General features: G+C 44.4%; 3 protein-coding genes across 3 annotated transcripts; all 3 read left to right on the top strand.

Moving 5' to 3' along the window:
• The first annotated feature begins 3,050 nt into the window (after window positions 1–3,050).
• LOC139924439 (tubulin alpha-1A chain) lies at window positions 3,051–5,600 on the top strand. The gene is made up of 4 exons (XM_071915449.2): window positions 3,051–3,115; window positions 3,937–4,159; window positions 4,253–4,401; window positions 4,493–5,600. Exons 1-4 carry the CDS (start codon window positions 3,113–3,115, stop codon window positions 5,471–5,473), a joined length of 1,356 nt encoding a protein of 451 aa, XP_071771550.1. The 5' UTR covers window positions 3,051–3,112; the 3' UTR covers window positions 5,474–5,600.
• Window positions 5,601–8,422: 2,822 nt separating this feature from the next.
• LOC139924441 (tubulin alpha chain) lies at window positions 8,423–11,279 on the top strand. Its single transcript, XM_078288367.1, has 4 exons — window positions 8,423–8,497; window positions 9,627–9,849; window positions 9,943–10,091; window positions 10,183–11,279. Exons 1-4 carry the CDS (start codon window positions 8,495–8,497, stop codon window positions 11,158–11,160), a joined length of 1,353 nt encoding a protein of 450 aa, XP_078144493.1. The 5' UTR covers window positions 8,423–8,494; the 3' UTR covers window positions 11,161–11,279.
• A 1,737-nt stretch (window positions 11,280–13,016) lies between these two features.
• On the top strand, window positions 13,017–15,826 carry LOC139924440 (tubulin alpha chain-like). Its single transcript, XM_071915450.2, has 4 exons — window positions 13,017–13,138; window positions 14,147–14,369; window positions 14,475–14,623; window positions 14,725–15,826. Exons 1-4 carry the CDS (start codon window positions 13,136–13,138, stop codon window positions 15,700–15,702), a joined length of 1,353 nt encoding a protein of 450 aa, XP_071771551.1. The 5' UTR covers window positions 13,017–13,135; the 3' UTR covers window positions 15,703–15,826.
• The last annotated feature ends 161 nt before the right edge of the window (window positions 15,827–15,987 follow it).

The following is a 15,987-nucleotide window of genomic DNA, read 5'->3' as shown; positions in this document are numbered from 1 at the left end:
CCATCTCACTGTAGCTGATATCAGCCAGGCGTCCATGTTGCTGAGGCCTGCCATGGTATCCGCCCGGCATGCCAGCTCTCCAGCTCTCCTCCCTCTTTGTCCTAGATTCTCTGCAATGATGTCATTCAGTGGGCTGATCACGTGGGCCGTCCGTCTCACCCTGTCTCTCTCTCTCTCTGTGCCTTCCTTGCTGTTCTGCTGGACTGGGTTTGGCCGGTGCTTCCCCTGTTTGCCTGATTGTGTCTTATCTGAGGAACTGAAAGTGCCTGATCTGGCTTTTTCATAGGGCTGGAACAGCAGAATGATGTGCAGTTAGTGTGGCAGAACTGTAGTGCGGAGTGCATCCGCCAAGGTCCTCCTTCACAGCTTGGCCTCCTGGGTTACAACATGAGATGCTTGAATAGCCTGCCCTTTCTTAAGCTTCCTGAATCCTGCAGGGACCGAGAGCCATTTGAAAAGAGGCTTGCACAGGGTTTCTGACTCAGTGTCGGATGTGATTCCTGCCTTCTAAGTCTAATGCGGGCCTGGATAACATCCTCACTGCAGTATGAACCCAACATGTTGTGCTGTTTTGTTCGAGAACACGCTCTGTGTCGTGGGAGTTATCGTAATTTGTTCAACAGGGAACTGAGGAAATCTGATTTACAGCAGGCCATTTGTGACTGCTGTACTCAGTATGACCTGCAGGGGATGAAAGAGCAGGACAGGAAGCAATCATGGCTCCCTGCCGATTTAGTTGAGAGAACATCCCCCCCCCCCCCCCCCCCCCCCCCCTCCTCCCCAGCAGCTGTGAGACAGGGAGTGTCTGAGCAGCTGCTCAGCAAGAGGAGAGAGGGAGGATGGGAACGCTTGAGATGGGAGTGGTCCTCCGTGGAGTGAAAGAGACCGCACTACATCCTGCTCAGAGAATATGATACCCAACAAAGTGACAAAGCATTATTCTCAGCATGTCACAGGAGCATTTTTTATATTATATGTCTGATTACAAACTGAACGAGTCATGGTTTTGACACGATGATTACAGGGCAAGGCATGCATAAAATCTGATTTTTGCTTGTTATTTCTTGGCATGCTTTGTTACGATGGAAGTGGCTGTGGGTACACTGGAGACTGATATTCACAAAAACACAGCAGTCACTACTATCTGAGATCAACTTCTCTTGAGTTTGTATCACAAAATCTGGGTTGATGAATGTATTTCTCCTACGTCCCCTCTCTTAAAACTAAAGCAGCTCAGAGTACAAAGAGGTATCATTTCTGCCCCTGGGACAACTGTAAGAGTGTCTGTTGTCATAGAGATTCCTTTGTTGTTAGCAACCAAGGCATTTAAAAATGTCAGGTAGTTTGCTGGACTATTCTGTGGGCTCAGTGAAGGACACGTTTATGGTCCTTATCACTGAAAGCTGAATGTTGAAGACACACATCAACAGAGATGGTATCCATAACCAGCAACAATTACTGTCCAGCTAAAGCATGAAGGTAGGGATTAAAGTAAAAGGATAGTGGGGCGTTGGGTGTACAACCAACTGCCTTGACAAATATGTGAATCAAAGAGCTGACCCACATTCCCTTCCCTGCCATGCACCGTGTCTCACAGAGGCAACACCCCGTCAGTCCTCCTCATCACAATTTTTTTTTTGTCATCACTTTAAAAAGAGAACGTCACTTGTACTTTGTAGGCAAGCAAGCAGGCTCGCTTGTCTCCTTGGACACAAGACAAGCAGGCAGAAAGACTTTGACAGTGAAACGGGCAGGGGCAGCCCCACATCCCCCACTGGGGCAGCTGCAGTGCTGCCTGTTAGTGCTGCTATTTAAGCTGGGTCATGTGACCACCAGATAAAGGCGGTTTATGTGGATACTAGGCTGTATCCAGGCAACTGCGTTATTCATTTCCTAGCAACGGTTGGATCTTGGGCGGAGGGCTGGGGGTTGGGTGTCTGCGGCTCTCTGGCCCGTATCTCCCTCATCTCTATGACTGGGCAGTTTGACCTCCATTATCTGCAGAAAAGACTGGAGAATCAGTTTGAAATTATCAGATCAAATCAAGTTCAGTGAATAGTGTAAATACTGTTCATTTTTACCGAAGTGTATAATGTTCAACAAATTAATTAAAATATAATGGATATTATATTGCTATATTAAAGTGAGAACTTGTGTTAAAGGGTGAGGGAAGAGAGGACTTCCACACCTGCTAGAGCAAAAGGACCAAAAATATCACAAATATTATAAGACTCTGACTGGCCTAAGCCCTTGTTTTGTGTAACATATTCATCTCTAAACCTGGAATCAGATAGCTCCCATTGTATCCCCTTGATATTTTGCATAGATATTTACATATTTCTTGATGTTATCATGAGTCAAAATAGCACATTAGACTATAGAAACCAGTTTCTCCTCATCGCTGATCTCTGATGATTTGTAAACTTTTCAAATAGACCCACTGTGTGGAAAGGTTTCTTCTGTGTGTTTGATATTTAGACAAATGGTTACTTTTAAGGGGCAACATTTGGAGGCAGATGAACTGATTGATCTGTACTGGCAGGTATTCAGACATCAATAAGATGTATTATGTATGAGGCCTACTAAGCTTAAAGAAAATGAGCCATTACTGACTCTGAGTCAGCATTGTACTTCTGTTGTCTCATATTAGAGAGATTCTATTCTATTCTATTCTATTCTTTCACAGGTTGTTTCATTCTGATGTACTATATTCTATTTACATTCAAGGCTTTTGACTGTGACAGTGCATACAAACTATTTGGTCAGTACCAGACTGGGCCTGTCTGGTACCAACATGCGCAAAATTACGCACCATTCACACAATATAAAGCGCCATGCTTGCAGCACAATAACCGGGAAGATGTCGGGTGGGGTCTGGGAGGTGGTCCTCAGACTTGATGGCTCCGTTTGTCCAATAGAAAGCCGCAGGCACCAGACTGACTGGGATTTGACCAATAACACGAAAGCAGAAGCAGCAGCTAGGGCTGCGCTGGGATAAATACAGCGGTCCATCCTCATGTACTGCATTACCTCTTACATCGACCCCATAACTGTCGAATTGTAAGACGCCCTTTCAAGGAGCATCTGCAACCGTCGAGCGCAACATAACAAAATGGTAAGATCACATTCCAATATTCAAAAATATAGCCATATTTTACGTTCAGTTTTTATATCACAGCAAGGATGTAGTTAATACTGGTAATGTTTAATAAGGAGGGAGGGAGGGAGGTAGAAACTTAGTTGGAATATGAATCAAAAGGCTATTTTACTCAATTGAGCCTTATTCATGCAAAGAAAAATGATCCTGAGTCGGGTTATTGTATGTGTGTGTGGGGAGAGGTTCTGGCCCGCTGTGGATGGGTACGTGGCGGGTTGACACCGAACAAAAGAGGTTTTGAACGCACTGCAATGTGGATAGAATGAATAATGAAGGCTCGAGTCCAACCTCCGACTCTGGGTATTTTTGATTCTCTCTCGGCCTGACTAAGCCTGGTCCTCGCTATGTTCATGACAGCATCGGGCTGTAATTCAGAGAAGTCGGAGGATGCGCTGAGGCACTCTACATCAAATGGCCCACACCCAAAGAAACCCTATCCGTGGGCAAAATGGATGAAATGCACTGTCAGCATGGCTACCAGCAAGCCATTAAAAATGCATGCCAGTAATGGACACTGCTGAATTGTCCACTTATCCTGCTCTAGGTCTACAGTCAAAAGGGCGACAATCTTCTGCTGTCAGAATTTTGCCCTGTGATGCTGCTGCTAATTTGTCGCACTGTGGTGCAACCTGCTACCTCATCCACCATAACTCTGAATTTAGAAGTCTTTATTTGATTATCATTTCAGTAAAACTGATGTGGCTTTTGAATTTTTCATTATTATGAAATGATGAAACCCTTTTTTCAATCTTTTCAAAATTTCTCTCTTCTCTTTCCAGCGTGAGTGTATCTCCATCCATGTTGGTCAGGCTGGTGTCCAGATAGGCAATGCCTGCTGGGAGCTCTACTGTCTGGAGCATGGGATCCAGCCGGACGGACAGATGCCCAGTGACAAGACCATTGGAGGAGGAGATGATTCTTTCAACACCTTCTTCAGTGAGACTGGAGCTGGAAAGCACGTCCCCAGGGCTGTTTTTGTGGACCTGGAGCCCACTGTCATCGGTAAACTCTCATAAATATAGATATCATTATTGCTTCTTGATTTCAATTCATTAAACCCTCAAATAACTTCTGATTCCATCTCTCTCTCCTCAGATGAGGTGCGCTCTGGGACCTACCGCCAGCTGTTCCACCCTGAGCAGCTGATCACTGGCAAGGAGGATGCTGCCAACAACTACGCCCGCGGACACTACACCATCGGCAAAGAGATCATTGACCTGGTGCTGGACAGGATCCGCAAACTGGTGGGTAAAGCTTGAGGAATTAATTCCCATTTAGGCTCAGAATATAAACTGTATTTGATACAGTGTAACATTTTCTCTCCTCTCTCCTCAGGCTGACCAGTGCACTGGCCTTCAGGGCTTCCTGGTTTTCCACAGCTTCGGAGGTGGCACCGGCTCTGGTTTCACCTCCCTGCTGATGGAGCGTCTGTCTGTGGACTACGGCAAGAAGTCCAAGCTGGAGTTCTCCATCTACCCGGCTCCCCAGGTGTCCACCGCTGTGGTGGAGCCCTACAACTCCATCCTGACCACCCACACCACCCTAGAGCACTCTGACTGTGCCTTCATGGTAGATAATGAGGCCATCTATGATATCTGCCGTAGGAACCTCGATATTGAGCGTCCTACCTACACCAACCTCAATAGGCTTATTGGCCAGATTGTGTCCTCCATCACGGCTTCCCTTCGTTTCGATGGTGCCCTCAATGTTGATCTGACAGAGTTCCAGACCAACTTGGTGCCATATCCCCGTATCCATTTCCCTCTGGCCACCTACGCCCCTGTTATCTCTGCTGAGAAGGCTTACCATGAGCAGCTCTCAGTGTCTGAAATCACCAACGCCTGCTTTGAGCCGGCCAATCAGATGGTGAAATGCGACCCTCGCCACGGCAAGTACATGGCTTGCTGCCTTCTGTACCGTGGTGATGTGGTGCCCAAAGATGTCAATGCTGCCATTGCCACCATCAAGACCAAGCGTACCATCCAGTTTGTAGACTGGTGCCCAACTGGTTTCAAGGTTGGCATCAACTACCAGCCCCCCACTGTAGTCCCTGGTGGAGACCTGGCCAAGGTCCAGAGGGCCGTGTGCATGCTGAGCAACACCACCGCTATTGCGGAGGCCTGGGCTCGACTTGACCACAAGTTCGATCTGATGTACGCTAAGCGTGCCTTTGTGCACTGGTATGTGGGTGAGGGTATGGAGGAGGGAGAGTTCTCTGAGGCCAGAGAGGACATGGCAGCTCTGGAGAAGGATTATGAGGAGGTGGGAGTCGACTCCATCGAGGGTGAGGGAGAGGAGGAAGGAGAAGAGTATTAAAAGGGAAACTAAGGTGCTAGTTGAACAGGAAACAGAATTGATTCCAATGTGATTCTATATGCATTCCAACAAGACAAATGTCAGTCTATCAAATGTCAGTCTGGCAATGTACTGAATAAAGTTCCTGTGTGACACGTAAAGTTGTTCTTTATTCTTTGTCTGGCAATAATAAAAATGGCTCTTATTCAGTGGTGAAACATGAATATTAAACATGAGTAGATCTTGAGAATGATTAGCATTCATTTATATTCTTTGTAAGACAGTAAAATTCTGAATCATGAACCACACAATATTCTCATGAAGAACAGCAGTCAATTGTGAACATATATGTGTGAGACAGATAGCTATACAACAACCACAATACCATGCACTTGAAAATCTATCAATTAAAGTTTTGCTGAATATAGCCTGCTTTCAGAATCTACATCCTACATTAAACATTTGAAATAAGCAAGTTTTTAGTCAAAGTCCTTGCAAAACAAGGTGTGGCATCACTGTAGCATCACTCAGGTGAGATGTGTGTTTGTCCAGAAGAGACTTACATGATGATGAGGTGGCATGGTGACCTAACGGCTAGAACTAAAAGATCATAGGTTCGATCCTTGCAACAGCCATTGTGCCTGTCAGCAACAGTGGCTCTCTCAAAGAGTAGACCTACATTAATCAAACAAACATTAATCTCACCATTCACTGTAAATAGTTCGGGATGACAGTAGCAGCTAAATGCCTAAAAAAAAAAAAGGCTGCAGTTGAATCAGTAACTCACAATGCTGGTTCATAGAAGGTTCTGGTGGGGTTCAAACCTGAACCAGCTTGGGTGTGTTTCCAGTGGCCTATACTCCAAATATCTCAATATTGTGTGTACAGTCTATAGTTTATGGATTAATCCCCAAGTAATCCCTAATCTCCAAACCTTCCTAATGTTAAGGCTGTAACCCCATGAGGGGTCCCCTGATATGGAAATGGGATCATAGAAACATTGCTCATCCAACTAAAATGCCTCATAATATCTTGTAATTTTTAAATGTAAGATGATGTTAAAAATTCAGGTTTAACTGTAGTTGGTAATCACTGTAGAGTGAACAACCACATATTTAAAGAAAAGAATATCTTTTTTAGAAAAGTTTTCATTTAGCCTATGTTATGTTCCCTTTAAAAGACCATATTTTGATGTAACTTACATAATGCATACTATGAATTCATATCATAAAAGTTTACATTGGCTTATAAAGGTGGGTGAACTATTTCCCAAATTAAAATATGGGGGTTCAGTTGGGTCTACCCTCCACTACATCCCTGGTTACCACCAGTGGCACTTGGTCTGCACAGGAGCCACAGTGAAAGCAGCCTGCCTGTACAGACCGGGTGCAGACCGGTCTCTGACCAGTTCACAAGAGCCATGTGATTTCTGTCCCCCTGAGAAATTAAATGTTGTTTATGATCTCGGTAGCCTGCAATGTGGAATAGGTACCAAACAAGCACAGTTCCTTTTGTAAATGCTGGATTTTCTGACCTCAGCATATGGTTATATGTGGCAAAACAGGTGCAGAGTTTTAGTTATACAAACATTTCTCATAAGCAGAGCTGCTCTGAAGGCAGAAATCATCTTATTGGTTTATCAAACCTCAATATGAACCAATGTTATTTGAATCCGTTTTTCTGAGCACAAATTAGCTAACTGGCAAACTTGAATGGCAAAGAAGGAACTCTGGTCAAAATATCAATAACAAATATACATGGAAATGACTTCTGTTTCATTCATTCATGACCATGGAATTCATGACTTGGTTAACTGGCTTACCTGGACTTTGGTTGGTTGGAACTTGGAAGGTTAGCTTGGTTAGCTAATTATCTTACCTAGATACAGTAGCTACAGGCTAGATTGAACTTGGAAGGTCAGATAAGCTAATTAGTTAACCTAGATAAGTAGCCTATGGCTATTGTATTTTTTCAGCTAGTCTTCATAATATTAGCTACAGTCCCCAGCTGAGAAAGCAGCCTAGACCAGCCAAGCTGCTGCTGGTCATGCTCTGACCATAAATGCTGGTTTAGCAGGAGAGCAGCTTAGTGGGCTATATTTTGGGTACTTTGGTCTTAGCTGGTCTACCAGCATCATATTCCACCTTAACCAGCATCAGACCATCTCTGCCCAGCTAAAGTCAGCAAAAAACAGCAGTGCCCCTCAGAAACTATCATTTAGCTGGTCTAGGATGGTATTTTCAACAGGTTCCTTTATCCCTTTTTTCACTGGACTAAAGTCAAGGTTTAACTCAACCAATGAGGTTATTTCTGCCTCTAGAGCAGCTTCACCTCGAGAAATAACTACAATCTGTAAAAAGCACCAACTGGAGTGGACCTAACTGTTGACCAATTCAGCAATGTATATGTTAAAAAGGTGTCCAGAGAATCCAAAATCTTTTCAGAACAGGTTCTGGGAAGGCTGGTTCAACTGTTCTAGGAAAGACACCCAACACAATGTCACTTAGGCTGTTCCAAAACAGCTGTGATTTTGTGGTACATCTTTAACACTGTTTCTTAATATATCCTTAAAATCTTAAAATATCCTCAAACTCTGTGGTGTTGTGGTTCCATGGGGTCCCCAAAAAAAAGAGGTTTAGTTTAATTTCACTCCTATTATCCCACTCGCTATTAGGACATTGAGAATGAATAATAATGACTGTTTTCATCATAGGGCGTTCCCTGTCCCTATTGTTGTTACCTAGCCTGCAAGTCGATATAACCCTGTACCAAGCTATATCTAACAACAATCTTTTCAGATGGTTTTTTTTTTGGGTGGGGGATTAAAATCTTATCGAATCTATTTGGGGGTCCTCGACAATTTAGGGATGAGGGAAGCGCTTACTGCGACAGATGGTGGGTTTGGGTTTTGCGCACTACACCTTGCCCTCCTCGAGAGGCACAGCGCGACGCGTCATCAGATCAGCTCCAGACACCGCACACCTCAGAAGCACACACTCCTCAGACTTGTCTCATTACATTGCATAATCTCGACAAGCAATCATGGTAAGCACGATTTTACATTTCATTTATTTGTTGTTTTTTTCACCTCCCCAGATCTATTACTTTGAAAAAGCTAATTTACATTAAAGGGGGGTTTGGGAAGAGGGGGGTAGGGCGTATGAGATTTCTCTAGCCTTCTTCACCTGTCATATTGCAGCCTATAGCCAATTTAAATAGCTCGGAATGATTTTCGTTTTCAGTCCACCTATTTTCAGACAAATGGAAATTAATTAAATTTTCATATTTTTAAATCAGTGTCGTAGCGCAGCCTGCCTCCACTGCAAAGCTTAATCCTCTTCCCGCATAGCTCTTTAAATCAGATTAGACGCTGTTCGTTTACCATTGGCTGCTACTAAGGTTGATACTAGTTTGTCAGCCTATTTGTGTGGCTGTAGACCCATTTGTGCAGTTTTTATGTAAATGTACTTGCATCCTTTCTTTGTTCCTTGTTCTAAAGAGCATTTTAACTGCAGTGAATGATGACACGACTGATTATCTTTATTACATATCGGTATATCAAACCAAGCCACTGAAAAAAATTATCTTTATACTGGAAAACAAATGTAAAAATTCAATGGCAAATAATTCCTGTGGAGAACGTGGATGCGGCGTTTTTATATTTTAAAGAGACAGCAGCCTACGACAGCCTACATTGTCTGACCTAGATAAGCCTCTCTCCCTACAGTAAGCCTATGCACAATATGCATGGTCTTATGTCACAGCAGAGATCAGCAGAAAATGCATAGATGGGTTGCTGCAAAACAGATTTTAGACATGTTATAATTGAAATCAGCCTTGCCTAACAGTAGTTTTCATATAAGACAGGGTCAGTTTCACAAATAGCTACAAAATAATTTGTGGAATCTATGGTTCTTCACAGTTTTGTTCATCTAAAGGCAATCAAACAAAAGTCTTTATATTTTCTATGCACTTGGCACCGAGGTTTGAGTTTGGTCATGTTAAATTCTTTCAAAATTCATTAATTTTAATCATGAATACACAAAATCAAGACAGGTTATTGTGAAAACTCTGCTTCTTTTTAAGGAGGTACATGATTTCAATGGGCAGACGTACAAGATTTAAGATTTAACAAAATCTTTAATGCTGAATCTTCTCTTTCTGTGCCCTCCAGCGCGAGTGCATCTCCATCCACGTAGGTCAGGCTGGCGTCCAGATTGGCAATGCCTGCTGGGAGCTCTACTGTCTGGAGCATGGGATCCAGCCGGACGGACAGATGCCCAGTGACAAAGCCATTGGAGGAGGAGATGATTCTTTCAACACCTTCTTCAGTGAGACTGGAGCTGGAAAGCACGTCCCCAGGGCTGTTTTTGTGGACCTGGAGCCCACTGTCATCGGTAAACTCTCATAAATATAGATGCCATTATTGCCTCTTGATTTCAATTCGTCAAACCCTCAAATAACTTCTGATTCCATCTCTCTCTCTTCAGATGAGGTGCGCACTGGGACCTACCGCCAACTGTTCCACCCTGAGCAGCTGATCACTGGCAAGGAGGATGCTGCCAACAACTACGCCCGCGGACACTACACCATCGGCAAAGAGATCATTGACCTGGTGCTGGACAGGATCCGCAAACTGGTGGGTAAAGCTTGAGGAATTAATCCCCATTTAGGCTCAGAATATCAACTGTATTTGTTGCAGTGTAACATTTTCTCTCCTCTCTCCTCAGGCTGACCAGTGCACTGGCCTTCAGGGCTTCCTGGTTTTCCACAGCTTCGGAGGTGGCACCGGCTCTGGTTTCACCTCCCTGCTGATGGAGCGTCTGTCTGTGGACTACGGCAAGAAGTCCAAGCTGGAGTTCTCCATCTACCCGGCTCCCCAGGTGTCCACCGCTGTGGTGGAGCCCTACAACTCCATCCTGACCACCCACACCACCCTAGAGCACTCTGACTGTGCCTTCATGGTAGATAATGAGGCCATCTATGATATCTGCCGTAGGAACCTCGATATTGAGCGTCCTACCTACACCAACCTCAACAGGCTTATTAGCCAGATAGTTTCCTCCATCACTGCTTCCCTTCGTTTCGATGGTGCCCTCAATGTTGATCTGACAGAATTCCAGACCAACTTGGTGCCATATCCCCGTATCCATTTCCCTCTGGCCACCTACGCCCCTGTTATCTCTGCTGAGAAGGCTTACCATGAGCAGCTCTCAGTGTCTGAAATCACTAACGCCTGCTTTGAGCCGGCCAATCAGATGGTGAAATGCGACCCTCGCCACGGCAAGTACATGGCTTGCTGCCTTCTGTACCGTGGTGATGTGGTGCCCAAAGATGTCAATGCTGCCATTGCCACCATCAAAACCAAGCGCTCTATCCAGTTTGTAGACTGGTGCCCAACTGGTTTCAAGGTTGGCATCAACTACCAGCCCCCCACTGTAGTCCCTGGTGGAGACCTGGCCAAGGTCCAGAGGGCCGTGTGCATGCTGAGCAACACCACCGCTATTGCGGAGGCCTGGGCTCGACTTGACCACAAGTTCGATCTGATGTACGCTAAGCGTGCCTTTGTGCACTGGTATGTGGGTGAGGGTATGGAGGAGGGAGAGTTCTCTGAGGCCAGAGAGGACATGGCAGCTCTGGAGAAGGATTATGAGGAGGTGGGAGTCGACTCCATCGAGGGTGAGGGAGAGGAGGAAGGAGAAGAGTAATAAGTAATTTGACTTAAAATTTTTGTGCTCATACATGCTTAAATAATCTTACAAAAGCACAATATCTAAAAACAATGCACTTAAATTTGACAGTGTCTCGATGTTTCATTAAAATGTTTTGAGGTATTAATTATCTCTTCAGTTGACCAGTCAACACTGAAAAAGTATTTGTATTGTTTCTGGCCTGTGAATAAAATTCGGAATGAACATAATTGTGGTGTTTTTCATATACTGCACTAACATCCTGAGGACACGTCATTTGACACACTTGTTGGAGCTTGCCTTTTCACTTTGAAGTCTATTTTGCTTGCCTGCATTATATCCTCCTTCGCTTTTTCTCCCCTTTCATCTCTTGCTATAGCCTACCATTCCCTTGTGACTTATTTATGATACACCCATGCTTATTCAGAGGGACCCAGGTGTTCAGATTATACAGAGCCAAATAGCTGATGGCCAAATACACATAATCATATGAGAGAATATACATCAGTACACACCATAGATCTTATTTATAGAACATTATCAGAATAGTAATAATATAGAACCAAATTCAAGCTAAAGCTTTGATTTGAGAAAGATCTGTGCTGATGTTTAGAATAGTGGGTGACATTAATTTTCTTCAAATTTCTGTGATATATCGAAAGAAAACAAATTTCATTCATTTTCCAAGGTATAAATGCAATAGATTTAATTAAAATTAGCCTTTTCCTCTGAAATATTTGCACAATCAAGGACAAAGCCAAAAAGCATTTTTATAAATCAACATTGTGCTGGTCTACATTTAGCGGTTTGAACTTTGAAAAAAGGCTTGTCCTTTGTTTAAGGGTTTTTCTTTTTCTCTAATCACATGTTATTAACAAGGCAGGACAGGACAGTGCACGGTTGAATGAATTCAACACTTATTAATAGGAAATGGGGGCTAGGGAGTTGGAAAAACAGAGGAAACTACTGAATTGTGGGCATGGAGCATTAGTGTGTTCATCCAGTGGAGAATGCCCCATGCTGGTCTGACTAACCCAGTGGCTCACAAATCTTTTGCATGCCAAGGACCCCAAAATAGATAAGCATTACACCAGGCACCCCCATTTGGTATGATTTGATAAGGAGCACCATCTGTAAAGATGTTTGTGGTTACATTAATTCAGATTTATATAACTAGGCTATCTGTAATGTAGGTGGGGAGAGTTAAACCTATGATTGAAATAGTCATGCCCGTACATTCTCATTATGCCGACCTCTTGTGATTGAAATTACGTTGGAATTAGGCAACTCTGTTTCTCCTTTTACAGGGACCCCTGGTGGTAGACCTAGAGACAGAAAATGGAGAATAAAGAGGGGTGGGGGAGATTAGGGCTGTGACCACGACATGCGACATGACATGTAGCCTATTTCTATACGTATACCAGTGGTTGTTAAAGCAAGTGAAACTGGCAAAATGCTGGATTATAAGAGTGTATTCTTGTGCTTGTTGATTTGTGAGATTAGGTGTCTAGGTAATCAACATGGATGAGCAGCAGCTGGTTTCAATTCGCACAAAAGAACTGGGTGGATTCAGTCAATGAATCAAATAACTGTAGATATTGCTAATAAATTAATGTAAAGAAGCAATACAAAAACAGCAAAGAATCCTGATTCAGTCAGAAATTATTCAGATGATGTCTGTGACCAGCTATCAGCGCCCAACACCCTCTTGTGATTGCCCTACTTTCATGAATAGATTGGTCACTCGTGGCGTGCCAATGCGGAAGATGACTGTTCGCGTTTATCCAATGGGAAAATAGCTCATGTGACGCTCAGCCAATCAGATTCAGCAACCCCTTTTTCCGAGTCGGAGACTATAAAAGGCCCCACCCAGACAAAATCAGTGTACTAACGTCTTACACAGGACTCATAAAGGCCTATCTGTAAGAGTTAATTTAGCCTCTTCATCTTTTTCATTTCAACTCTCCCTTCAGGCTTCTCAGCTTCAGGAAAAATGGTGAGTATAAAAAGAGAAACGTTTTTTTTTTTTCTCCGCTATTATCCACGAACGTCATCAGGCTCAGAGCTATCTAATCTGATTGGAAGCGCATGGCAGGCCAGATTACTAATTTAATGAATCAGCACAAACTGTCCACATTGTAGCTTTTCACTGAAAGAGAAGTTTTAGGGTGTCGGCTTGTGCTTTGAGACGATTTAATCGTCGTTTTGTATTCCACATCTAATTTGAGTGGTTTTTTAATGAATATTTCAGCCCGCCATCCTACAGCCTAAATCAAGTTCAAGATGATTAAGTCGTGACCGCCGGTTTCCAGTTTTCCCTGCCTGCACACTGACCCAGTTGGCGACGTGTAAGGTCAATGTGCTCCCAGACTGCCACATTCCTCTGCTTTTACCGCCTGTTTGAAGTAGGCCTAGGCCTCATGAAAGGCATCGGCGAGCCACCGGGCCTCTTTTCAAACAAAACCTGCCGATCAAAGTATTTCTGAGGCTTTGTCGTCTGTCTTTTTCTTTTTATTGTACGGTGTCTCATCGCCGAGCCTGTGCTGTACAGCTGTGTTTGTACAGGCCAGGACGTTATTATGTTAAACGTTTGACGACTGAACTCTTCTTTGATGTGAAAATGTATTTGTTCTTAGCATAAAATGTTCTCTGTCCCTTTAGCGTATAATTGGATGCATGAATAAATAATCGGCCACCATGTGATATTTTTGTCTCTGAATAAACCGCTTTCTGTCTGGTGAATTTAGCTTGCAGCCTGTGTCAGGTGATTTGGTCATGATGCTCCCGTATCTGGTGCTGTACAAGAGAGCCTTTTTCTTCCTCGGCCCCCACCCATCCCCTCTTGAATCCTTAGACCTTGCTTTTATCTCTGCAGCATGTGATTGGTGGTTTCAAAATGACACCTAAACTCGCTAGACAACGAATCAACTTGAACTTGTTGATGGCTAGTGACAGAATTTAAACAAATGCAGTGTTTTAAGAATTATGTTTTTCTTTCCTCCAGCGTGAGTGCATCTCAGTTCACGTTGGTCAGGCTGGCGTCCAGATTGGCAATGCCTGCTGGGAGCTCTACTGTCTGGAGCATGGGATCCAGCCGGACGGACAGATGCCCAGTCACAAATCTGCTGGCGGAGGAGACGATTCTTTCAACACCTTCTTCAGTGAGACTGGAGCTGGAAAGCACGTCCCCAGGGCTGTTTTTGTGGACCTGGAGCCCACTGTCATCGGTAAACTTTTCTGACTGAACATGAATTTAGGCAAATCAAAGTGGTAATATCAATGTCTCAAAATTGCAGATCCATAATTGATTCACTCTGTTTCTGTCTCCTCAGATGAGGTGCGCTCTGGGACCTACCGCCAGCTGTTCCACCCTGAGCAGCTGATCACTGGCAAGGAGGATGCTGCCAACAACTACGCCCGCGGACACTACACCATCGGCAAAGAGATCATTGACCTGGTGCTGGACAGGATCCGCAAACTGGTGGGTTAAGCTTGAGGAGGAATAATTCCCAATTTGGGTTCAGAATGTCAATGTAAATCATGTTACTGTATTTCTTACAGTGTAACATTTTCTCTCCTCAGGCTGACCAGTGCACTGGCCTTCAGGGCTTCCTGGTTTTCCACAGCTTCGGAGGTGGCACCGGCTCTGGTTTCACCTCCCTGCTGATGGAGCGTCTGTCTGTGGACTACGGCAAGAAGTCCAAGCTGGAGTTCTCCATCTACCCGGCTCCCCAGGTGTCCACCGCTGTGGTGGAGCCCTACAACTCCATCCTGACCACCCACACCACCCTAGAGCACTCTGACTGTGCCTTCATGGTAGATAATGAGGCCATCTATGATATCTGCCGTAGGAACCTCGATATTGAGCGTCCTACCTACACCAACCTCAACAGGCTTATTAGCCAGATAGTTTCCTCCATCACTGCTTCCCTTCGTTTCGATGGTGCCCTCAATGTTGATTTGACAGAATTCCAGACCAACTTGGTGCCATATCCCCGTATCCATTTCCCTCTGGCCACCTACGCCCCTGTTATCTCTGCTGAGAAGGCTTACCATGAGCAGTTAACTGTTTCTGAAATCACCAACGCCTGCTTTGAGCCGGCCAATCAGATGGTGAAATGCGACCCTCGCCACGGCAAGTACATGGCTTGCTGCCTTTTGTTCCGTGGTGATGTGGTGCCCAAAGATGTCAATGCTGCCATTGCCACCATCAAAACCAAGCGCTCTATCCAGTTTGTAGACTGGTGCCCAACTGGTTTCAAGGTTGGCATCAACTACCAGCCCCCCACTGTAGTCCCTGGTGGAGATCTGGCCAAGGTCCAGAGGGCCGTGTGCATGCTGAGCAACACCACTGCTGTAGCAGAGGCCTGGGCTCGACTTGACCACAAGTTCGATCTGATGTACGCTAAGCGTGCCTTTGTGCACTGGTATGTGGGTGAGGGTATGGAGGAGGGAGAGTTCTCTGAGGCCAGAGAGGACATGGCAGCTCTGGAGAAGGATTATGAGGAGGTGGGAGCTGATACCGTGGAGGGAGAGGAGGATGAAGGAGAAGAGTATTAGACAGGCATGCAATTCTTTTCTAAGATCTACCATCAATTGTTCTCTTATCGTTTCCCTGCTATTTATTTCATCTCTGTTCTGTGCCTTTAGTAACTGAAATGAAAATAAAGGATGTTAACTGACAGCACTAGCTTGTGCCCTCATTTTTTTTTTATTTTTTTTTTAAACTTCACTTCATGAGCTCATTTTATTTTTATTGGTTTTCTTACCTTGACTTAAGTGGGTCATCTACTGGTTTAAGCACACAGGTCAACACTCTTTGACAAACCTGGTTTGTAGAGTAAT

The sequence above is a fragment of the Centroberyx gerrardi genome, chromosome 14 (assembly GCF_048128805.1).
Source record: "Centroberyx gerrardi isolate f3 chromosome 14, fCenGer3.hap1.cur.20231027, whole genome shotgun sequence".
In the NCBI taxonomy this organism is placed as follows: Eukaryota; Metazoa; Chordata; class Actinopteri; order Beryciformes; family Berycidae; genus Centroberyx; species Centroberyx gerrardi.
The sequence above is the reverse complement of the archived record's forward strand: the minus strand, read 5'-3'. Positions and strand labels throughout refer to the sequence as shown.

What these genes read in the sequence shown, in the direction of transcription:
- LOC139924439 (XM_071915449.2), top strand. An exon ending in CCTGGAGCCCACTGTCATCG is followed by an intron (nt 4,160 to 4,252) that starts GTAAACTCTCAT and finishes CTCTCTCCTCAG; the next exon opens with ATGAGGTGCGCTCTGGGACC. An exon ending in TGGACAGGATCCGCAAACTG is followed by an intron (nt 4,402 to 4,492) that starts GTGGGTAAAGCT and finishes CTCTCTCCTCAG; the next exon opens with GCTGACCAGTGCACTGGCCT.
- LOC139924441 (XM_078288367.1), top strand. An exon ending in CCTGGAGCCCACTGTCATCG is followed by an intron (nt 9,850 to 9,942) that starts GTAAACTCTCAT and finishes CTCTCTCTTCAG; the next exon opens with ATGAGGTGCGCACTGGGACC. An exon ending in TGGACAGGATCCGCAAACTG is followed by an intron (nt 10,092 to 10,182) that starts GTGGGTAAAGCT and finishes CTCTCTCCTCAG; the next exon opens with GCTGACCAGTGCACTGGCCT.
- LOC139924440 (XM_071915450.2), top strand. An exon ending in CCTGGAGCCCACTGTCATCG is followed by an intron (nt 14,370 to 14,474) that starts GTAAACTTTTCT and finishes CTGTCTCCTCAG; the next exon opens with ATGAGGTGCGCTCTGGGACC. An exon ending in TGGACAGGATCCGCAAACTG is followed by an intron (nt 14,624 to 14,724) that starts GTGGGTTAAGCT and finishes TTCTCTCCTCAG; the next exon opens with GCTGACCAGTGCACTGGCCT.